This window comes from Coturnix japonica, chromosome Z (genome assembly GCF_054131305.1).
Source record: "Coturnix japonica strain WE chromosome Z, WE-NBRP24, whole genome shotgun sequence".
Classification (NCBI taxonomy): Eukaryota; Metazoa; Chordata; class Aves; order Galliformes; family Phasianidae; genus Coturnix; species Coturnix japonica.
The window spans coordinates 16399030-16423853 of record NC_140702.1 but is presented as its reverse complement, the minus strand read 5'-3'; the positions used below and the strand labels follow the sequence as shown (position 1 = coordinate 16423853).

Genomic DNA, 24824 nt, shown 5'->3' with positions numbered 1-24824 from the left:
TTACCATATGGACATGTCTGAATTTATGTCTGTGCAAACCTGAGGACACTGTAGATCCATCTCATCAGTATGTGAAAGCCTGCTGCAGTCCCAGGGCAGTTCTGCTGGTATGAAGTCAGCACTAGTGCTGACTTTGTCCACCTGTCAGGACTCCTGTACTGAACCCCCTGTCTGATAGCTAACATCTGGAACTAAGCACTGGTCTGTACAGCTTGCTCTTTTCACTCAGGGACCTTTTCAGAGGGTTACACCACAGCCAGGAGACTTCCTCCACACATGCAGCTTCATTCGAACTGGCCAAAGAAGAACATGCACATGCAAATCACTGTTGAGTCTGTACTAAATCTTAAGCATTTTGATGGTCCATTTGTTGTTACTTCTTTTTCCCCAGCCTTCACACTGCTTCAGCCATATTTAATTTAATTTACCAGCTTTTTTTTTTTTTTTTTTTTCCCCAAAATTAGGAGGCAGGAAGTAGAAGGGCGTACCTTGCAGAGGCAGCTGAGACGAGCTGCTGGCAAGGTGAAGTAGTAGGTTTTAGTAATAGCTGGAAGCTGTAAGTGGTTCTGAGCTTTGAAGTCAGTGCAGCTTTGATGTACTGCTCCCATAGTTAATCGCAAGATAGTCTTGAAAGAAAAAGATTTCCCAAATACCATCCAAGCGTTGTTGCTTGTGAAATCCTTCAATGATTTTTTTTTTTTCCCTAGTGAACTTTAATGTTGGGCTGTTCTCTCCCTCTTGGTCGCCCTTAAAGTGTTTTAACCAGTTAAAAAGATGACTAAACCCATGCTCAGTTTGGTCCAGGCAAGTTGTGTGCTGTGTGCCGCTTCGTCTATAGACATGGAGCACTCTCTTCCCTGCAACCATGCTTAGCTATGGTGATGAGCTGCAGAGCAGTATGGTGGTGGTCTCCTTAATGGCTATTTCATTCCCACACTAAAATGCTGTGATGGGTTATCTACTGATTTGCCCCACAAGACAAGCTCTCATTGAGTCACAAACTCAAGCAATCATGTTTACTGAGAATATAAACAGAACTACCCTTGGCTAGTAAAAAACTCAGTTCATGAAAGCGTGGCATTTAGCATCTCCTGAAAACAACTGCACGTTACCCAATTTATTTCAATAGCTAGATTTTAAGCCTGATCCTGATCTACATGTCAAACATCATCTACCAATCACGAGTGCAGCAAAACAATTGTTTCCAATAAACCTGAACTTAGAAGAGCAAGAACATTAGAACATTAAAGACTTAACTCACAGTCCCCATCCTCCAACAAAAAGCTCTTTACCTGAGCACAATTGTATCTGAACAGAAAGGGGAGACACCATTCCCAAAGACCCATGCATGTCCAAATGGACAGAAATAAAGAAAGTGGCATGTGACCAGTAAATTATGAGAGGGCAACACGTCGAGGTTAGAGGTCAGTGAAGATTTCAACAAATCTCAGAAGATATGGCAACAGATTAAGCTAGGGGATAGACTGCCCTCCAACCTTAACCTGTTAAGACCTTTGAAGTCTCGTGGTGACCTCTGTTCTGCTCCTTCATATTAGTTGTTAGCTACACTAATTACAGCCTAATAGTGCACTGGAGCCAGGCACTTTTTCCAGAGCCATATGTATATGTGGAACTGTGACCTCCAGCCGAACAGTCCTATGCACATCACACGCACTCTCCCCTTTTAGGCAGCGGGTTGCATAGCCTGTGACAAGTTGTGAACCTTCAGCTCTTACTAGTTTTAAGATGTCTGGCACATTCACTAAGTGGATGCAATGTTTTCCAAGATAAATCATTACACAAATCAAAGTCAACCCCAAAACATGGGTCAGTCTAAGAGGGGCTTGACAAAAATGCTGAAAGAGGCTTAACTGTAAGAATGGCTTTAGCGTGCACTGGCGTAATGATTACCAAAATAAGGATGTAAAGTGAAGTGTAACCCCGCATAAATACTGCTTTTTCAGCACCAAAATCAAAGAAATAACTTAGTGTTGCTGCCAGTAAGCTTGAGCAAGGGAGTGTGGGATTAGTTGTGGAGTCTATTTGCATTGATTTTGCATCAATATCCATATTAATGCTAACACAATATTGTATTATATTTGGGGACAGCATTCATCTCAAAGTCTCTCTGGCAACTGAAATATCAAATGTAAAGCTTCAGTAAATCGTTTAGCAGCATTAAACAAAGTCAGGCAGTAAACCAGAAAGAAAAGTTTAGAAAAAAGATGTAGTGCATAAAAATCATACCAGAATTAACAAAATGTATAACAAAAGAGCCTGTGTGTGGAAAGAATAGCTATTCAAAATCAATTTCTATTTCCTCATTCATATGGGGAATATTTTTTACATGGTAGATAAAAGCTTTGCATGATGACAAATCAATCCACCTGTGATTGCTGGGAACTCTGTTACCAAGATAACATTATTTGTCTGCAGGTGCAAACTACAAGCTGTGAATACATCTTTAAAGAAATACTTACAGAAATGTCATTTTAATGAAGACATAAGATCCTGACTTCTGAGCCCTGAACTATCCTGGAATAAAGATACAAGGATATGGGGAGATACAAGCACTGGATGTTTTTTATATGTGCGTACCTTTTACTGCTCAATTTGCAGCCCATCTCCCTACTCAGACCACACTCTTGCTGGTCTGGCTTGAAGACAGCAACCTGTGTCTACAGGCTGGCAGGAAAAAAATACACATAAGCATTTGCTATTAATTCACACTTAATCCTTGGTTTAAACAGCGGTCTCCAGAGGCAGAAAGACTGATGTGAGACCCAACAAAACGAGGAATATTTCTTCTGATTTTTATGGTGGCTAAATCAGGTCCTGAGCAATGAACAGGAATTTTAAGATTTATAAGCTATGCTAAGTTCGTATGCAAAACACATGAGTTTTTCAGTGAACAGGGGAGAACTGTCAAAATCTTAATGTCTAGAGCTCTCCTGAAATAAAGTAAGTTGTACCTTACACCTCTTACATGCCTTATTGTACAATCCTAGCAATGTACTGCTTTAGGAAATCTTCAGTCATTATCTTGTGTGTTTGAATTTATGGGGAAATCCTGAAAAGGGGATACATTTCAATAAATGGGCCAAGCTGGATAAGAGGGAGACTACACTTCTGTTCCCAAATACCCCAAATAACAAATATTTTAATTTAACGCTGTAACAGCAAGTCCTCAAAGGCCATTTACCCCAGTACGGCAAAGTGAGATCAGCTCTTAGGGAGTGAGTGTTCTCAAGTTTTGTATAGACTCCGTATGTGCACCTGTATCAGAAGAGCATCCCCATCCCAGCACTGGCGCTTTCTGTCAGGACAGTGCTGCTCTGATTCCTGCCCAGCAGGAGCATTCAAAAGCCAGGGAAGCTCCTCTGAGTTCAACACTCGACCACTTGGAGGCAAAGAGGGAAATGAGAAAAAAAAACGTTCTATTTAGCAAAGCTATGGTGTGCCCTCATCAGGTGTGGAAGCTCTCCATGGGACTCAAACAGATCCTCATGTAAGTATTCAACATCAAAAAAATTGGACCTCAGATTTCAAATACATGTGTGCTTTATTTATACGTAGTAAAAGCTACATATTCATATATCATATTTTATATGTGATTTCAAATGATATTAACATAAAAAGCTCAGATAAACCAGTACGTATTTTTATAATGCAATGTCTTACTTGCACATAGATTAAGCTAAAACAATATGAGTCTTTTCTTGCTCTTAGAGATAATAATGGGCACATACTGGAGTTTGTTTGGAAGTACATGACATTTGCCTTAAACTGACTACTGTGCTCACAGAAGCAATAACAAACACTATCTTCATGGTTTACTCTATTAAATGCATGGGCTATTTCTCTATTATAATGGTGTAGGTATGGCTTGTAAACTTAACTAAAATAAAAGGATTAAAGTGGGGAAAAAGCTCTACTCACTTTTTCATATAAAATTTGGAATATAATTTAACAAATCTTATTAAGCAAAATCAGCTGGCCAGAACAAAGTGTTTCCTGGAATAAATATATATTCATAATATATAAGCACTTATCAAACTGAGTAGAGTTTTCATGTCATAATGTAAAAATGTAGCATGTGCACTTAAATTAGCCTTGTACTTAAAGTACTTGTTTAAACAATCAGCATCTGAACATGAGTTAAAAGCAGTTGTTTGCTTTTGCTTTTAATAAATAAGTAATAATCACAATGCATTTAAAACAAGTCACTTAACTGTCCCTGCACGTTAACTTGATTAGATTAGTTGCTGGCAGAAAATGACAAGTCCTTCCAACAGAGAATTGGGCCTCACAAATATAGGCATGTTCCTGTACGAAAAAGTTTAAAGTGCAAATATACTGTGAAAAGGACCTCTAAAAATGGCATCACAAAGCTCCATGTTTCTCATCTTTTGGTTATTTCACAGGTTGGGAAACCAATCTTCTCAGCTCAGAGCTAGTTAGAGCAGTCAGAAAACTGTTAAATTAGCAATTTGAGGGCAAGGTGCTAAGAAGGCAAATGTGATACAAATTTAACCTCCATGTGTTGCAAATAAATTTAATTTATGTGGCATAGAAAAAGAAAAGGAATGTTAAAATCAATTCTATGCCACTGCTAGGAGTTTCTCTGATTCTTGCATGTTGTCCAATCACAGCAGTGAGCAGGGATTTGATATAACAGGCATTACTGACAGCTGTTAAGATAATTTGTATGCCTGAAATATTAAAATGTCTGTTTATTACCTCTTTGGAGTTATTTGAGTGAACAAAAGCAGTGAGGATATAATGCTCTATTCTAAAAACACTCTTTCTTATTCCAAAGACAGCAATAAATATGATTGTAGGTCTTCAGTGGATGAATGCCAGTGTGTCAAAAAATGTGCAGGAAGAGGTGCTGGCAGGGAGACTGTGACCTTAGCAGACCAGAGAACAGAATAAACTGCTCCTTAAGCATGGATCTGCAGTGCATGAAAAGTCTCCATGCTCTGAAAGACATCAGACTGGGAAGTGAATACTGTTGGCCTCTTCTGGCAGCTCTACAACAAAATTAAGGAAGAGTTCCTAAAAATAACCAGCAGTAATTTTCTAACATAGGAAAGGTATAATGCTTTCCACGGATTTACCATTTTGGACAGTGATGTGATGGATAAATATGAATGAAATCACTGGGCTGAAACTGGGTGGCTGCCTGGGGCCAGTGAACTTGACCTGATTATATTCAGTCTGACTTTACAGAGAAGTCTCAGCCAGCAACACACAAGCTCGGTGCTTTGCATGGCTGTTTTCTTCAAGGTAGGGAAAGTACCAGCAAATTTATTCAAGCTGAGATATTTCAACATAAAAGAAAGAGCAATATCTTTAAAAAATTGCCACATGACAAGAACAAAACAAAAGAATAAATGGAGAGCCTTAGCCCTTCTGGTTCAGTGGAAAAGCAAAATCAATTGTTAGGTATAGAAAAAGGTGGTAATAGCTTGTTATCAGTATAAAAAGATGATAAGGAAAGCTAAAGTTATCAAAGCAAAAACAATCTATGCCTGGCAAACTTAGCACAATGAGGACCCTTTTTTTTTGTATATACACAGCAAATGCAATCCCTGACAAACATATGTCGATTTTCAGATAGAGACTGTGAAACTGTAAATAACTGTGCAGAAGAAAGTATGAAGTTGTTCAATATATGTTTTTATTCTCTATTTGGAAAGAAAAAGGCAAGGTGTTTGATGAAGTTCATTCTATTTCAGCTCATCAATATCTTCTCTGGGATGAATATTTCTAAATTGGCAGGCTTGCAGAGTTTGTATTCAAGTCATAAAACTGGCTACTGAAGTTCATTTTAAATAAAAACATCAGAGAAATCACAGGACATGGGAAAAATCTCAATCCAGCCTTCAGAAAAGACTTTCTTATCTGCACAGTTAGCCTAGTGTACCTGTAAATCTGAAGAAAAAAAAATGGAAAATGGATATATAGTTTGATAAATTCCACAGACGTGAAGCATCATCTATTCTCACTTTTTCTTATTGCAACATTTTATATGTCTCTCTTCCTCTGTTGCTCTTCAGCAAATCCAGGTTCTTTACAGAAGACAATCCCAGTTCATTCAAATTTTCATTTTGAGCCATCTGCTCTAGACTTCTAATCATTCTCAGTGCTTACCACTCTGTCCAACTGGTTGATGTATTTTGGGGGGGTTACTGTTGCTTAACCAACTGTTCCTGAGCTTGTATGCACAGAACAAGGAAGACAGAGTAACTAAATCCAGTTTGAAAGAAACTGCCCAAGGAGGATCACACAACACAGAACAAAGAACTATGTAGTTATCTGTCAGGAAACAATGTAAAAACAGTTGATTTTGTTTTGGACTCAGAGATGAAGCTGACCCAAGAGGGAATTTTAACATAGATACTGGAGACTATTAACAAAGGATCAAGATAGAAGAACTGTTTAAAGACAACACAACATATTGGCAAATAAGTCCCTAACAAATAAATTCAGTTTCACTCTTGAAGATTTATCATGTTTAGCGGAAAAGGAGTTACATATAATATAAACAGAATATACTAATTTTATTTCAAACATTTGGCTTATTCCTCCAGAATACTCTAAGCAGTTGAACAAATTATACAAAGTTTCCCACACATTTCTGGGAAGTGTTTTGTTTTCTTTCCTGCAACTGCCTCTCGCTCTGCTTACGTTTCCCCTTAAAACTCTGGGAAAAAGACTATATGGTATCCCTATACTGGAAACAAATATGCTGCTGGCCATGAGTGCTGCTTTGCTTGTTGTTTGTTTTCATGCACCTTGCATAACACCTGACTTACTTCCCCTTGTTTTTCGAAGAAGTCTTCCTTCTATTTGGACAATATATTTCTCAGTTCTTCTTCTGAGCCGTCTACTACTATCACTAAATTTGGAGTAGCTTAATTACCACTAGAACTTCAAAACTGATCAATACTTCATAAAGTCACGGGGAGACAAACTGCACAACTACAGAATTCCTGTTTACTTGTGAAAACATGTTAAAAATCAATATTACTCAATATTTCTAGGAACTTGCAGACTAAGTAATCTGCAAATGTAGTTGTCATGAAGAAACCACTACTGAATAGATATGTTCTTGACAGAGTGTCCTAAGGTTATTCAACAACACAAGAAGTAAATGTAAATTCACCTGTGGTAAAATTTGTATGAAGACTGGCAGAAAGATTATTAACAAGAAAGACCACTGCCTTTCAGTCTTCTTTTGTGTGTTAGTCTTCATTTCCTTTTTTTAAGGGTACATGCAATCTTTCATAACAATTTAGCACCAAGATGAAGGGCAGCAGTAATAGAAAGGACGCTAAGAGATTCTGGACAAGCTCCTCCGAAACAGACTCTACACTGTGGTGATAAAAGGGTCAAATCTGACTCTTGGTGGATAAAACAGGAGAAAAGCAAGTACTGAAGTTCTGAAGTCTGTATATTGCATTATTCTGCCTTAGAAATGCAGACAAGTCCATTTCAAAGAAAAGATGTTGAAAGACTAGAGACGCCACAGAAAAATGTATGAAAGCACTTGAAACCTGGAGAAATTAACTCCAGTTAACTGCAGTGAGACTTAAAGAACTCAGAGTGTTCTGTTTCTCAGAAGAAATTGGAATGCTGACTTGATTCCAGTATCTAATTCACGTGGATAAAAAAAAAAAAAAAAGGAAATGCAGTTGATAGCTCTTTAACTTAGTAGAAAAGATGCAACAAGAACTAACGGCTGGAATCTGGCACTGAAGGCAAACCAGAAATGCTCTTCTTCTGCTAAAAGTTTGATAAATTACAAAAGGAAGCAGTGGATTTCCCACCTCTTGAATAATTCCAGCCAAAGCTGAATTACTTCTGGGAAGAAACACTTCAACCAAATGCTAGTTATAGCTATATGACTACATCTGCTTAAAACATAAAGCACTAAACATGAATGGAGAAAAAGTTACTGAAACATCCTTCCTGGCTCAAACTACAAGCACTTATGGAAAAAGATGAAAAATCTGCAACGGAATGAGAACATCAGAAAAAATTCTGCCAAATCTGCAAATTTGGATTTTAAGACAGAACATAAACTGAAATGCAAATGAATTTTTGGATATCACGTTAATACAAATAAAACGTTGCCACTCAATTTCAGACTATGTCCCTGAAGGGTCTGAATATCTTCTTACAGGCTCTGAGCTTTGTCAGAATTACAATTGCAGTGGTGCATCAGATTCTGCCTCAATAGATGTTCTGGCTTTGCTTGAGCAACTGAGAATGAAACACAGAAAACACTTCTTAAAATGATTAACAGTCCATGGAAACAATTTTGTATGCCAAAACTAATATTCAACATCAGTCTCACAAACTACTTAACCAAAACTCACTGAAACCGACGTGAAGTACTTCACTTTTGCTGGCCTGGTGCCTGCAGATACTCCAGAAGAGATGACAGGGAGAGGGCAACAGCCTTCTCGTCCGCCCTGCAAAAAAAGCTTTACCCCCAGTGCTGCAGAAAGGATTGAGGGGTACTGTCTGACACAAGGGTGCCTGTTTGCATTGTGAGGCTGGGAGGCATTGTGGATAGCAGTGCAGTGAAAGCAAGTTTTAGCTAAAATCACAAAAAACAGCAGGAGGTAGAAAAACACCTACTTTTGCTAGGGCACATTCTAACACAATTTGGAATAAAAACCCGATTTGAATTCCAGTATCATTTCACATCTAGGGATTTTCAAGGGTCTGGAAAATACAGCATCTCTTGCTTTAGTTATTTCCCTTCAGTGGACAGAACTACAGTTAATTGCCCTGCCACTATCCAGTTTTATTTAGTAATAACTTAATTATACTTAGCATAGCTTCTTTCTTCTCAGTCTAAACTGTCATGTGGAAATCTGCATTAAAGCTGCATCTGCCTATTCACAACGTGAATGTATTCATTATTTGCTGCACTGCCATAAAACCTGTAAATACTTGTGAGAAGACAAGGCTCAGGTGCTCTGGGAGCACGGCCATGCTAATGACTGGCTAAGCAACACCTGCTCTAGCTAGCATCTGTAACTGATGAGATGGGGCACAAGTAAGAGAAAACAAGAGCCTCAACTCAAGAATTTGAAGTCTTGCTTCAGAGTTCGAAATGTAAGCAGTGGATATACACAGGTTGCTCTGGAAGTAATGCCTCCTATTTATTTTCACAAAATCTACAACAGATACAAAGAGCACAATAACTCTGTTTGATAGAACTAATTCTTAGCTGCAGAACACTTTATTTCTTATTTTTTTTTTTTTCAACACAGTCACTGCTATGAAGTTGTGTATTTTCATCAGTGATGAAGAAGAGCCTGCATGCTGTGCTCATAACAATCTACCAGCAAAGGTGACCCACTGTTGCTGTCACCACTGCTGTAACACATCACCCACCACCCCAAAGTCCTCACACTCATTCTTTAGTCTCTGTAAATGTTCAGAAAGCGTTAGTGAATGTCAGTGGCTGCCATTTTTTTTTTCCTTCATGGAGGAATTAAGTGGCATATCTTTGCTTCACCTGCACTTCTATGCCAGAGGTGGTTTGGCCAGAGTGCCCCTCTGCTGCCATCTGTCACATGGCAACAAAATGTAATGGAATACTGATGTATACTGATGATGTCGTGGGTCAACATAATAATACTGGAGGCACAGATTTTGAGATGGTCTGTGTAGTAAGAATGGAAGAAATCATATTAAGCAGTATGAGAAGCAACAGTTATGGCAGGTCAACTAATCAGTGTCAGATATTTTGTGGGAAATATCTTACCATAGTAATTCACATTATACTTTATTGCCACAATCAAAGACAGCCTTGGGGGGTCTGAAACAATCATATGTCACCTTAACAAGTCAACTGTACTCTAAAAAATGCGCTGATACAGATGTATTGAGTACTAGAGTAATTTTTGATGAAATAATAGTTTTTCTGATGTCAGTACTAGCCCAAATACATTACAGTATTTTGTAGAACATCACACGAACACAAGTACTTTGTGCTACAAAATAACAATGCTAGGGGTATATAAAAAACCTAATTATAAAACCTAACAATTAATGGCAAAATTGAAATTCTTACAAAATTGAATTATCTCACTGCTGTAACATCAAGTAGCTCAAGTCAGCACCTTCAAATCTGTATTTTCATATTTACTTCTGAGGTTCTGGCTTCCTGGAATTGGATCTGAAATACTGCTCAACAGGTCTTTATGGATTTTTGTCCTATCCAAAGCATTGCAGAACTAGGGGACTCAAAACACAACATGCAAGCTCACATCCAGCTAGGTATTACACATGAAACAAAAAGCTGCCTGAAACACCTGAGGCTGAGCAGGAGACTAAGAGCAGAGCTCTTTTGAAGAATCTGGAGCAGGGAAAAAACCACTTACTCCTGCACTAAGAAGACATTAGTTGAAGTCAGACTTAGTGCATGTGTGCAGCAACTGCTAGAGCCAGTGCTGAGACAGGCTGATGCTTCAAAGTATCTGTAATAACTTCCAATCCCTGGCAGACAGTGTACAGGAGCAGAAATGGATGTGCAGGGCGAGCTATTCCAGCATGGAAGGATGCTCACACCAGGCTACAGAGTAACCTTCATCCTGCAGATCTCTGCACTCTCAGCTTGCACTATTAAGGCTGCAAATACCTTAAAACAAATTGACATGTAAGTAAATATGGGAGCCTGCCGCTTTGACAGAACACTGTGGTGTTTAATCTTTTAAGTGAAAAGCTTTTATTGACAGAACTACATGAAGACATAAAACGTAAAGAGGTTTACAGTAACCACTGATTACTGTAATCTTAATCTCCATGAACGACTACTGAATGCAAAAACAACATTTTTAGCAAAATGGGTAGAATGCCTAATCTGTCTTATTTTAAAATGTGTGTGGTTTTGTACTTCCTTCTTGGATTTGTAAAGTTACGGGACACCAATTAATGGTCACAAAATAGTTGTGCCAGAAAATAGATCAGTCTTCAGAAAATTGAGAGTGAAAAATCAGAAGCATTGGTAAACTGGACTAAAATGCAATAAGGGGATGAGCCAGGTATTGTCTCAGTGGCTAATACGGTTTATGGTTGCTTCTGCCTTGTCTGCTATGAGCAGTTTAGTGGGGCTTAAGTAAATCTGAGAGTAAAAAGCTGAGACAAGTAAGTTGGTCCTACTCTGTGGCTGTCATAGACCTCTGTCATGTAATTACTTCAATGAACAGACCCTGCTGCTCAGCAGAGCCCATCTGACCATGCTGGAGGTCCTTCTGCTTGAAGGCCAAGATCTGCTCAGCACACACCTGTGCCTTAAGGAGGCCTGTCTGCATAAATTCTGAACTTCTGCAACAATGGGGGAAAAGCCAGTTGTCAGATAAAGCCAATAAAACTAGCATGTCTGTAGTCAAATGGATAATTCTTGATTTCACCACTACCAACACAAGCTTTGCCACAAGAGTGCTACCTCATAAGCTGGTGGAAAGGCATGCAGGGGCTCAGCTACAGGTTCACTCTTCCAAAGGAAGGCTTGCTGTGCAAGCCACACTCTCAGTTTCTTGGATCAGTGCATTTAAGCAGATCTAACAGTCCAGAATAACTTTACTCAAATTTACTGTAGCCCCATGGAAGGATTATTGATGCTATTCTATTACTTAGCACAATGCAGTGGTCTCCAGGGGACTGTTTAGTAGCATATTCTTGTCTGGATATTAAATCAAGCTATGCCAACGACTCAAAAACAGCAGGTAACAAGTTTTTTCATGTTTTTCAGTGAGCTCTGCTGAATCTCATCTTTCATTTGTTTTGAACTGCAAGTCTCTTATGTGCATACAGAAAAATATCCAACTTTCCCCCCTGCCAAAGTACATAGCACGTGATTAATGCATAGAGGAATGCTTTTGGATGTGGCTGTGCTGAGAGGCTCAGTGGATGACAATGCTGCTCCTTCACAGGAGCAACTATGGGGCCTCTTTCTCCATACCTCCACGTTAGCATTATGATGGAACCAGAGAGGCACAGGTGGAAGAGCTTGAGGATACACCAACCAAGGGCACAGTGGAACAGGTGAGCTTAGACGCCAAAGTTTGAAACAGCAGCTCTGCTGTAACTGAGTTCTTATTCTAGTAACACAGGTAGGGCAAGTATACGAATAAAAAACCCACAACTTATTTGTACATGGACCACTATGACCATGGTTTCTTTACTGACATGCAGTGGATGTTACAGAAGGCGGAACATACTCCTGGGGAACAGGGGCCAACTTGGTCACTGTTCTTGAGAAGGTGGTTGGACCAATGACCTCCAGTGGTTTCTTCCAACCTCAGCCATTCCGTGATTCTGTAAAACCATTTTTTTCCCTTCTACTAATTTATGTATAAAAAAGCCTAACACCTGCAGCAGCCTATAGGAAATGATATTAATGATCTTTTCTGAATACAGATTAGAAAAGGTTGTGCTTGGATTTCCTAAATGAAACAAAATGTTTTATATAGCGTACAGAATCATGCTTGATGTTTGTTATCCATTACCGCTCCCTCAAAACACTAACCCAAAGTTCACAGTTTCATGCTGGTCACCAGCAGCACTAGCAAAGGTCTCACATCTCCCATACTGAAGACTTTCTTTTCCTGCAGCCAGAGAGAATTCAATTTATTCAGCTACATGGATTCATTCTTGCACTATTTTCCTTATTAAACAGCCATATATTTATGTCTAGGCTCATCTGTGAAAAGAGCTTTCCTTGATTACTGTCAACATTTCATTCCATTGTGTTATCTTGTTTGTCTTTCGATGCTATACTTTCCTTACTTTATAATGTTTTAACTACACTTTCTGCAACTGTTAAAATAATAACTAGTAATCTTAAGGATCCACTAGAAATGATTTAAATGGGTTTGATTAAGCAATTCATTTTAATATGATAACTTATTTTTATTTGATTATGTAAATGAGTGTTGGTACATATCCACTTTGGCAAAATACTGGAAGGTTTAATCTTCTCTCCTGAACAAAACTTTTCAGCTTTAGAAACCTGTAAACTAAGGAAGGTATCCTATGCAAAGACTAGGATCACCCAATAGATACCCCAAAAATTACAGTATTCGGGAAAACAAGGCCAGGCTTGCGTGACAAAATTTAGCATGATACCTTCTCTGAGCTAATATTCAGGATAGCAACCAAGATGGTCACAGGCCCATGGACCTGCTTCATCCTCAACTTCTGTCCAGCACCTACTCCAATAGAATGCTTCCCAAAGTGCTTGTGAATGCCTACCGCTAGAAACAGGGGACATGATGTACCACTTCAGAGACATTAAAGGAGGTACAACTACGGTTACCAGTAACATGCAGCCACATTTCTCTAAGATTTATGTCCCTGTTTCACTTCCCACTTGTATGACTCCTACTGCCACTGCATTTTATGATGGTCCTTAATGTACAGCCTGCTTTTAAACTCTTCCCCTCTCTCCACCCTAGATTTGTTTACATCCTTAGGCAGCTAAGAAATAGATTTCTCTGAGAAAGAAAGAAAAGAGGTCTTTGGTTTTACGTCGTTAGGAAGGTGGATTAGGACTGAGGAAAAAGACCACAAATCTAACAGGTTTTTAATGAGGCTGAAAGTGAATAGGGTGGAAGAAGTCAGGAGACTGAAGGCAGGAGACTGACACATCTTCCAAAGCAGTGCATTGAGAGGGGAACAGCTGAGGACCTTATGCAGTGCTCCACAGCTGGAAACCAGGGACAGCTTTGAGCAGAGGAGACCAGCAAATTATGACTGAGGAAGACTGCTGGAGTCTTCTCATGTAAAGAAGAATGTCTGGTTCTTGTCAGAAAGAAAAGGGAAGAGTAACAATATAAGAACATGAATAATGTTGGACAGCAGCTGGACACTGCTCACAAATTAAATGGGTTTGCCTGTATATCCCAATATGCTGACTGCTTGAGTACCAAATGTTTAATGGAAACCATCTTCTCATGAGATTTGCCCAAGAGACTGTTACCCTAGAACTTCTCAATACAGACACAGATGAAAAATGGGGTTCCAAGCAGAAAAGATAACTTAATCTTCTTTCTGCAGATGATTCATTAAAATAAAAAAAAAACACCTCTGTGATAGTGCTCTAAACGTTAATTCACCTAAATACCACAGGCAATGCTGCCAGTATTTGAATGTGGGCTACTTCAGTACTGCAGTTCTCAGAAAATCACATTAAAATCAATGCTCCTAAATCTAGTGGCAATTCTTGAATTTATTACAGATTGCCCTAGCGCAGGCTTTTGCCATTGTTCAGATGAACACACTGTAATAATTATTCAGTTGTTTCTCTTAATGTCTTACAGTTGGCCATGTATAGAAAGAAAAATAAACAAAAACATATGAGTTAAGTGATAATTCAGCAGTAGTTACATAAAGCTACACTGTTTAAAAATGTCCTTGTATTATAAAGAACTAAGCTGGAAACAGACAACTTCCATTTAAATCACTGTCCAAAATTCTTATCATATCAGTGATCTTAATCTCCTGGCACTGTATATATGGATGAAAAAGATTTAGATAGCTAGTTTTATATTTTACAACTTTTATTTGCTGAAATCCTACTCCATTCAAATCAATTCTTCTGTCAAAGACTTTAGTTTACCCAGGACTTCATTAAGTTGAGCATAAACGTTATGCCCACTACGACCCTTCCTCAGAAGAAATGTAAAATTAAGACTTATTCATAGCTCTATTAAAGTGTCAGTCTGTTTTTTAAAGAACATTTAGGATTTCTTTTATATAACAGTCTTTACGTTATTTACGTGGCATGAATACAAAGAACGAGTGGAGAAGCTCAAATGGACAGTTTCCAGTATTGGCAAGTGCACTATAAACTCACGGGTTGCTATCCAAGCATTTATTTGCCTGACTAAAATGACCTTCATAATGTGTTCTCTTCCTCAAAAGTGACACGCAAGTCAAAGACTGAAAGTTAATTCTGCTTGGAAGAATTCTTCTACAGAACAATATTTTTCTTTTAAATTGCAGTATTTTTCCCTAAAGGAGGAAGAAGTTGGTAAATGAATGTTGAATTTATGAAAATTTTAGTAATATTTCATTTCCCTAAGCACTGAAGAGCAATGTCAATGCTATTGCACTGCGTCTGTACATAGCTGATGATCTGCAGAATTAGATCCCAACCCACAGTATAGACACGATTACTGGTCTCTAGTTGTTTTGAGCTCTCAAAAAGAGTACAGCTAAATTTTTTGAGCCTTAAAAATAACCTGCAGTAAACTAAATTTCATCTGCAATATGAGGTCTCATTAACAACCTCACATATCTAGACAGATATGAATCCCCAACTTAACAAATGAACAACTGAGTCTCACAGTGCAAGGTCAAACAGTGCTCCAGCTATTAAATTAATATTGTATGGGCATGGTCACGGTGTTCCTTTGAACCTGGTTTTATATTCTACAGAAATACGCTACCTATGGCTTTTAGGAAATCTGATAATCAAACACGAACAATCAAATCAAACATGTTCAGTAACAGCTTTGTGTATTTTAGATTACTTTCCTACAGAGATTTGAGATTTTCCTGCTACACTGACAATTATATCTACTTTCTGGAATTATTACACATCAGTACAACTCTGCATATCATTTTACATGCTACTTCTGATTTATGATTCACTAATGGGAGAGCATATCTGTATGCTTCCAAAACAACAGAAATCTCATATCAAAATTCTTGGACTCTGTAAATGATTTGCTATATACACCAAACTTCTGTTTATTAGGACTCAGAAAAGAGTCTTATTTGACTTAGGTGTACCTTTTCATTAATTCTTCTTGTCTACATAAAGCTAGATATTTACTCAAGGACACATGATAAATTTTCCAGTTTTCATCATCATTATTTTTTTTTTTTTTTATAAAAAAACCTTCTATCTATAAGTCATTAATAATTAAGCCCAAAGAGAAAAGAAGATTAGAAAAATGTAAGTAGACAGGAGAGCTTACATGCTATACAAGAGACAAAAATGGTATGTAACAGAAGAGCCGTGTTCAGTCAGCCACATGCTTTCAACCATATTTTGCTGTAAAATCATTAAAATACACTCAAAACCAGCTGTATTTTTAAATAAGCAGGCATTATGTGGGCACAAATAGGTATAACCACTGGCTGCACACACAGCAACATACCTGCAGAGACTCGGGGGCAATCGGGCAGCATGGACTCCACGGATGCGTCCAGTGGCTCTGAGCTGGACACCCAGTTACAGCAGTTCTGCATGAGAAGATGTGCAACTGGTAAGCCAAAAATGCAGAGCAAAAATAAATACAGTCACATCAAAATATATAGAGCAATCTCAACAGGGATTGGAAGGTCATCTTAAATATGTAAAAAGAGGAAGACTGTAACTCAGAGATTTGTAGTGTGCCGTCTTTAAGCACTGCTTTGAGTGCCAGTGGACTTCAGCAGGTCCCTGGACCAGTGGGAACCTGATCTAAGCCCCTGCACATATTAAGCCATTTTCCTCTGTAATGTCTTTTTATTTTTATCTTTAATTTTTTGCTTACAAACAATGAGGTGAAGCCACAAGAAGTCATAATTGTAAGGGAGTTCTGATGGAGTACGTTGTGTTGAGAAGGCTGTGAGATTACGATACAAGAAATTACAACTGAGTGGAAGCCATTGAGATGGCAGATTAATGTACAAATAATTGAAAATATAACTGAGGTGAATTAGCACGAACATTAAAAAAATGTAAATACCGGTCTTTGGGGAATTAGGTTGACAAAGCATTAATATTTACTTTCACTTCTGAATCTATGAGTAGGATGAATTTACAATTAAGTTTTTAAATGTTTTGCTCCCAATACTAACTATTCAGAGGAGTCACTGAATTAAAGTATTAAATAATGCACCTTTAATGATGAAACTATGTCCAATATATTAAACTGAAGACTTAATTATAAAACAAGTACATTTTTAAACAGGAGTGTCAGCTGAAATACGAGATCTACACAGCTTCCCTTATTACAAATCTGAGTTTTGCCTTCCTCAGAAAGTATTTAACTTCATCAAAGAAAAAAAAACAACACCCACAACATTTTTCTGGGAAAGACCGAATGAATTTTCAGACAGATTTCTAAAAATCATCCCATCAATCACGACTGTAAAAATGGATGATGGCTATTCCGGTAAACAAGCATGTATTGTGTATTTGTAGATGCTTGCTGCCCTAGTTGTGCACCATGGAGTCTGTCCTCACTGCGGAAAGATCCTTGACTGGTAGATCAAGTGTCTTATTGTATTTCCTTAATTCATTCTGTCTGGAAGAAGATGTCAGCTGTGTTGCAGTGAGGAGAGAATTTCAAAGGCTTCAGTCCCCACCAATAAAGGCCGAGGAATGGCTTTTGAATAGATTTGTCAAGGCAACCCTACTGTTCTGGGACCAGGGAGAGCAGGAACAACATAAAGGAAGGGTTGCTGTATGAGATTAGAAAGTGAAGTTCACAAAGCACGGCAGATTTTTGTAAGAAACAGTAGATCAATGAAACTATTGAACTCGATGGACAAAAAAAAATAAAAACAAACACACTACCCAGTAATGTAACTTTTTAGTAAAAAATGGTTAAAATGGAATATTTCACAAAGGCTTTGGGGTTTAAAGTAGTAAAGTATTACACATTTTACAATTTGCATATATAATTTTAATTAACAGCTGAATGTGAAATTGCAAATGTAAGATGGTAAAAATTATAAAAGAAGTAGAATTTTTATGAAGTATTACATTCATTTGAAATAAGTAAAATTAATATTAACTACCAATAGAACACTACATCAGAGAGCTGGAGATAATACAGAAGATTAGCACACAATTAACCAGCTTTTATATACAATGTGACACTTGCCTGTAAGAAATAAGTATTCTCGAAAGCAGTGTCAAGATATGTAAATGGATGATTTGTTTTATCATTCATCACAGCTCCTAATAAATTCAAAAATCATGACTTCTATAGGTACTAAAAATAGGCTGCCAATGATACAGGAGAGATAGCTCTATGAAGAATTACTTTTTTAACAATTCATTCTTTCAATGACAGCAATTAGCCCTACAGACAGGCAGCGATTAGGTGTATATTTTAATTATTATTCATTTTACCAGTAGCCTTAAACCTGATTAAAGTAAGAGATATCCAGGTGATATGCTAGTCTTAATACCACTCAGCCACACTTCACATATGTAAAGTTCTTCTTTCTTATTGGAGATTTTCAATGCTAATGTAAGTTATGACACTCCATCCACTTTTTAGGCCATTAATCATTTAACTTATTCTTTGAGATCTACATTCTGCAAATGAAATTAAAGGTAATGCACTTGTCTTACTGAGTCTAAATGCTTAAAGAAAAATGGAGTTGTCAGATTCAAATTACAGGATTTAAAATTTCAGTTTTACTACATAACATATATTTTAAGGTTTTGATTTCCCATAAAGAAAAAGGGGATTTTTTCTGACAGAGCCTGTAGGGGTTACCATTCTTCATATTTTTAATGTTTAAGCCAGAGCTGTCAGACTGCATCTCAGGTGATTCTCTACTCTCATCAGTCATGGCCTATGAAATGGTAAGGTTAAGTCCAGAGTAGGCAGACTACATACAACGTTTCACTAAAACCACAAGAAAAAAGTAAGGACTAACAAAAAAATCAGTAAAGTTTGTATTTATCACACACAACTACTGCTTTACCACTCCAGAATGAACACAGAAAACATGGGTTCAAGCTTGCTTTGTCAAGAAAGGCACTCAGAAATTCAGTTAGTCTCACTTAAAATAAAACCTACTTAAATCACAACAATCCCATACTTAAGTATTAAAATGATTAATGAATGCAAGACTTATCCTTCACTAAAAGGTGGAAAACTGTGCTTGCTGCCCATAAATCACCACTGGGTCATCGTGGACTAACCAGTGGTTTCTCTCCTACAGTAGTACACTTTGACTTCTCATCAGAAAATCTCAGAGCACTTCAGAAGAAATCATGTCTTTTAAAAGCAAGTTTTTTTTGCCACTTGTATACATCAGCAAGCTGAATCACAAAGAACATAAAGGGGCTTTTCTACCTCCATTGTATTGGGCCAGGAGGGTGTTCTGGTTGCTCTCAGGACTTCGCACCAGTTACCAGACAACACTTGGGCTACGATAGCGTATGCCTCTACATTGCACACTGGAGCCAAATCTTATTATTTTGACTGTTAGCTTTGAAGCTCAGAAACTGCTTTCATCTCAGTTATTTTAGGGGTTGGTGTGGGGACATGATTCCCACAGTTTTGAACCATGCTCTTTTTCGCAGCCTAAAGAAATGGAAGAGGGCAGTAGATAAAGAAATGTTTATAGAACCATACGCAGGTGTATATGCCCCAACCCTTTGAAAAAAAGTCCTCACCTCTCGCATCCACTCTCGAATAGTTTTGCCAGCTTCTTGATGCCACACGTTGTGAACAGAGTCTGTGAACGCCACAGCAGTTACCTTATTCTTTACTTCTGCCTCTCGCTGAATCATCTGTTAAAAAATATTGGCTTTAAGTTCTTTATTTCTATTGAGCGCTGTCTGCTTAGTGACAGATAGTGGTCTTAAAAAAGGAAGAGTAATGCAATTTCAATACTTGACTTCACTTGTTTCAAAGTTTATACAAATTCTAACAGCTCTAGAAACACTGAAAGACCTAATATTTTTGATAAAAGAAATAATACTAACTTTTAACTGACTGAACTATTCAGTCCTATTATTTTCCATGTGGCTTGACAATTCTAGGATTAAAGGTATCATAGTGAAAAAATGGAAGATTCCCTGAGGACACCTTTTACAAGCTTCTCCAAGTTCCTATTTCTGTTCAACAGGGAAGCTGGTACCCGTGGTTCACTGTAAGCTACTCAAGACTATCATCTACTAATTTTCAGTAGATTGCTGTAGTTTTTCAGATGTACAATCTTACTTTGACTTGTATGTTTTTTTTCTCTTTTTCCACCCAATTTAGCTACCTCGCACTCCCACCATGGCCCCAAAATTCTTTGTGCTCTCTCTCATACATATGCTTACCAGGCAAACAACAGAGCCTCTTAACATTTGTAACATATTAAAGAGTCTCTGTTGTTGGAAATGACAGTATGACTAAATAATATTAGTACTAAAACCAATTAAATGATTGCTGCAAATAACATGAATGAAACGACAAAGATGCTGTGGAATTCAGAGCTGCTCTGCAAGATAAAAGGGACTAAAAAAGAATAGTTTGATATCTAAGAGAGACAAAAAGGTTTTAATCTCCTGACACAAGTGACCCTAATTTGTAACACTGGAACAAAGAAAGTATAATGAATTATACTTATAAAACCAGCATTTCACAGCTAGTGTCTTTATCACTGGGTATGCCACACTAAAGTTAATGTTTTTTTGGCATCCTTTTGTATTAATGGCAACACATACAACATTTCTAAAGCCAGACATTCTTTGTTCATGATCTGTTAACTGCTTATGAGCATACGGGCTGCACCTCCAAAAACAATTCTCCAAAAGGGATGCAAATCATGGTTTTTTTTGGTATCAGAAACTCAAAAATAATCACCTAAACCCAGGTGTTCAATGTGAAAATAGCATTTATCAATATCTGATACAAACAATCTCCCAATATCTTCAAAATACCACAAATGTAAACCTTTTTGACCCTGCATTCTTCCAGTCCCACACAACAGTAATACTACATTATCAAAGTTTCTTTATTTTTGTTCACATAATATATTTTTAAAATTAACTGTAGTGAATCTAATTTTTAAGTGACAGGCATTCACCATTACTGGATAAGGACTACAAACGTGGATCTCCTCATTCCAGATAAAATCAGGTGTCCGCCTTGCCCAGTACTCTGTATTCTGTTCTGTCAGCATTACACGATTCAGAAATTCAGCTAAGCTTAGGAAATTCTGTGCAAGTAGATATGGAGATACTCTTTAAAGTAATCTGCATGCGAAGACTTTCTGTATGTCCCATATTTTTTCTTTAGATACTCTCCCATGGTGCACGTACAATATCTACAACATTTGGAGGGTAAGACATTCTTTACACATGTATGCGAGGGAGGCAAATCACTAATTTAGGGCAAAATAGCATTTACTTTAAAAGGCAGGGCTTCATTCAGCTGCAGTGCTGTACTGCCATTTTCAGCCAAACATCTGATTCTGAACACTGAGTTTCACAAAGTTGTGCATAACTTCCTCCACTATGAAATATAAGAATTGTATGTAACAATGACTTCCCCAGGGCAGTCTTTAGGCAATCTGGTGATTCTGCTAAACTCAGGATGAGACTTTGGAGCTCCTCAAGAAGGTGGAGACTCAAAATGAAGATCTTTATCTACACTATAAACCTCCTTCCTGAAACTGTATAAACATCTCGAGCACAACTAAATGTTCTGTGTCTTAAAGGCACATCTGAAATCATCAACCAGACTATTTGTCAGAACTTGGACTCACTGTTTGTCATCTACAATAATCTCACTAGTATTACACTGGGTCCCAAATGTGGTTCAGACCTACAAAATATCTGAAAAATTGTATTTTTTAATGCAGTGTAGAAAGTACCAGGGTCAGAACAAAGAGGGAATTGGGGGTCTGACTGAGCTTCAGTTATACATGTTATCATGTTCAGCTCAGAATAAGTAAGTTTTGGTAGATATCTACTCCCTTATGAACTGACCTTGAAAAAACAACAACAACAACAACAAAAAACAAAACAAAACAAAAAAACCAACCAACCAAACAAAAAACACTGCTGGAAAAAGTAGACAGGGAACGAAACAAGGATAAAACATTCACTTAAACAAGACTAATGAGTTCATATTTAAGTGACACACCACACAGAATGTCAAACCTGGTTCACTTAGCTGCTACTGTAAGAGCTCAAATTCTCAGCTATGGTAGGATATTAACTAATAATAACAATCAACAAGAATAGATCCTGGTGCCTCTCAAACAATAGATTCTCTTAGCAAGGACCCAAATTTATCCTGTGAGAAGATAAAAGAAGTCCAAGTGCTCACAGAAGCTTCAGTGCTTCAGATCCAGTGGACTGACTGTTTTGAGTTAAAACATAGATATCTTTACTTAAAATAGCTTTGAATTCACATGCAATTTAAAAATTAATTGAGCTGAATAAAATTGTTACAGTAAAATACATTAACATGCACTGCAAAATTAGCAGCCAGCTGTTATTCAAATTTGATACAAGTCTGTAATTCCAAACGAAGGATGCTATGGGATGTATGATTTACAGTTCCCAGGATTAGTTTTATCCCAGACAGCCAGTGCAGTCTTACAACAGATACACTAAAACCAAAGATTTCTAACATAATACAGACTATTTACATTGTTACAAATGTAAATACATATTTTTTTCCACTGAAACAATTGCAGATAAAGACCTAGGGAATTTATCTGAAGTTCATTTTGTAGTTTACACTCTTTGTGCATCAATAGGTTTCACATAAACCTGATTCTCACAGCCTGAGAATTACTTACTTTCCTCCTCTATGCCAGTTTTCAAATCTCAACTTATTTTCCTCAGACCAGATCTTACAGGAAGCAATCTCCAAATGTACCTCTTCACAGGATGGCTTGGAGTTCCTACGCCTCTGTCCTTATATTCCTTCTTTCAAAAATTCATTCATAACCAAGAGCAGTTAAATAGACTCTTCTGTGCCACTTTCTCCTTTGACTGCACAACTCTAGGTCCCCTTGACTTTCTCAACCATGTCTTCTATTACGAAATTTCTATTTAGTCTCTATTTTGTGGTCACAGTACAGTTAGTTTTGTATTTTTTTAATTGCATCATTACTGCTTCACATTTCTTCATGTGCACAAGGCATATTCCCAGAGCAGTATTCACTGTAAGAATTCAGAAAGCATTCAGGCCTCTTTGAAAGGTGTCTATCTACTATTGGTTGAAAATTCATTTGTTTATTTTGCCAGGGACAAGTGTTACACAAGTGTTCAACTCAATCACTTCCATGAGCACAAATTGAAAGCCCTTAAAACTTAAAACCTTCACCAAGTTCAACTATATTACTGACATGCTTATTAGTCAATTTAACAAGAGATTTACTTCTAAGTTGTTCACAATGTTGGATGGCTGCCTTCTGTAAGGTAATATTATACAATTACCGTAACTTTGTAATGAAAAAAGATTGATACCTTCATAATATATTGTGTGTGCATATAAAACATAGTCTCCTAACACACATGTAATACGTTAACTGTGCATACAAATATTTAGAATAGATGATGAGATGTAACTTTGGCATGCAGTGTGTTTTGCAAGATAGCACTCAAGTGTGAGCATCAACATATTAAAAGGAGAATCAAAAGTGTTATGTTGCAAACATGAAAATCCATGAATGTTCCAGTTATTCTTTAGGTGAAACTGAGCAACGATCCCATGTTCTTTATACCTATTCTAACAAAATTAAAATTACTGAAGATTAAAACTTCTCTGGTGGAAGACAGGTAAAAAACCCCAAACCTTTTGTACTTATATGGGCTCAATCAAGTCAACTGCCATCACTTGGTATTTAGGAAATAATAACTCCTTTGAGTCACCTGTAATTGGGAATCAGGAAAAATTGATAAATATTTAAAAAATGCCCCCAAAGTCTCTTTCTCTTGATCTTTTAAGAAAACCTTTCATCTATTTCCCCTGCCTTCCGCTGCAATTTCAGTTGTGGTATGGTATTTATGTGGTGTGTACTGGGTTTGAATGGGTATGTCTACAACAAGAATTTGGCTTGGAGCAAAACTAAATTTGACACAAATACTTCCATTGTCTCCAGTTGCCTCACACTAGTTTGAGTTTTAAGAGGCTTTGGCATGTGCTAAGTGAATTCCTTTCAGAGGAAACTGAACTGGAAGCCTCTGTCCAAATGCACTGAATGATTTCCAGACGTGCAGAAGAAATTCTAGTGGGTCACAATGGCATCAATTGGACTATGCAAAATATTTAACAGCAGTGGTAGATAGGAAGAGAGAAGAAATCACCCACAAGGAGTGGTGCGTGAGTGAGAAAATTTTATTTAACACTTTTGAAAGGACATGCAGATTCCTAAGAATCCTGTGTGCTCTCCAGGGAATTTGGTGCAGGACTACCCTTCCAAGACCCTCTTCAGCTCTCCTTTCACTCAGTTCCATACAAACCAAGTAACAGATCTGTCTCAGGATGTGCCCTTCCGGAACTCAGAAAGACTACTCTTCACCAAGAAGCACATTATTCTCTTGTCTGTAGCATGAGTTTGTTGGTCTGTGATTCTCAGACTTTTCATTGCTTCCTGGATGCAGTTCCTGAATTTTTTAAATACTCTGTTTTTCGTCATATCCTCAATTTTTGATAAAATATCATTTGTTAGGGACTAGAATTCCAGAGCAATTACACCAGAACACCATATAACAAACATCATACGTAATCCAAAGTAAATCACACTAGTTCCCATTTTCAATAAGCACTGAGAATGATTTTCCCTTCATTTATTCACAGATGTGCTAAAATACCTGCAGTAGACAAAGCATTCGATTCCTCAGTTTTTAAAGACCAAAAGAAAACATTTGCATACGCAGTCATAGAATGACAATGACCACAGCCATGTATTTTCAGATATTTTACTGAAAGACTTATCGGGTGCTACACCTACAGTTGTGATGGCTTTCTAAATCAATACATCGCATTGTAAAAATAATAATGTATAAATATATTAGGACACATTGTTCTGGAGAACAGAGTCTA

General features: G+C 37.5%; 1 protein-coding gene across 11 annotated transcripts in view; it reads right to left on the bottom strand.

Annotated features, from left to right (window-relative positions):
* Positions 1-24824, bottom strand: part of ARB2A (ARB2 cotranscriptional regulator A) — a 244356-nt gene that overhangs the window by 44314 nt on the left and 175218 nt on the right. For 7 of the 11 annotated variants that reach the window (XM_015849692.2, XM_085527908.1, XM_015849699.2 and 4 more), the window contains 2 exons: positions 19445-19561; positions 16197-16281 (listed from right to left, as the gene is read on the bottom strand). In XM_015849692.2, the coding sequence (XP_015705178.2) occupies positions 16197-16281; positions 19445-19561 (202 nt within the window). Of the gene's footprint in view, positions 1-3543; positions 5938-16196; positions 16282-19444; positions 19562-24824 lie in introns of those variants that run through there. The other 4 variants (XM_015849696.2, XM_085527911.1, XM_015849697.2 and 1 more) reach the window with 3 other exon arrangements.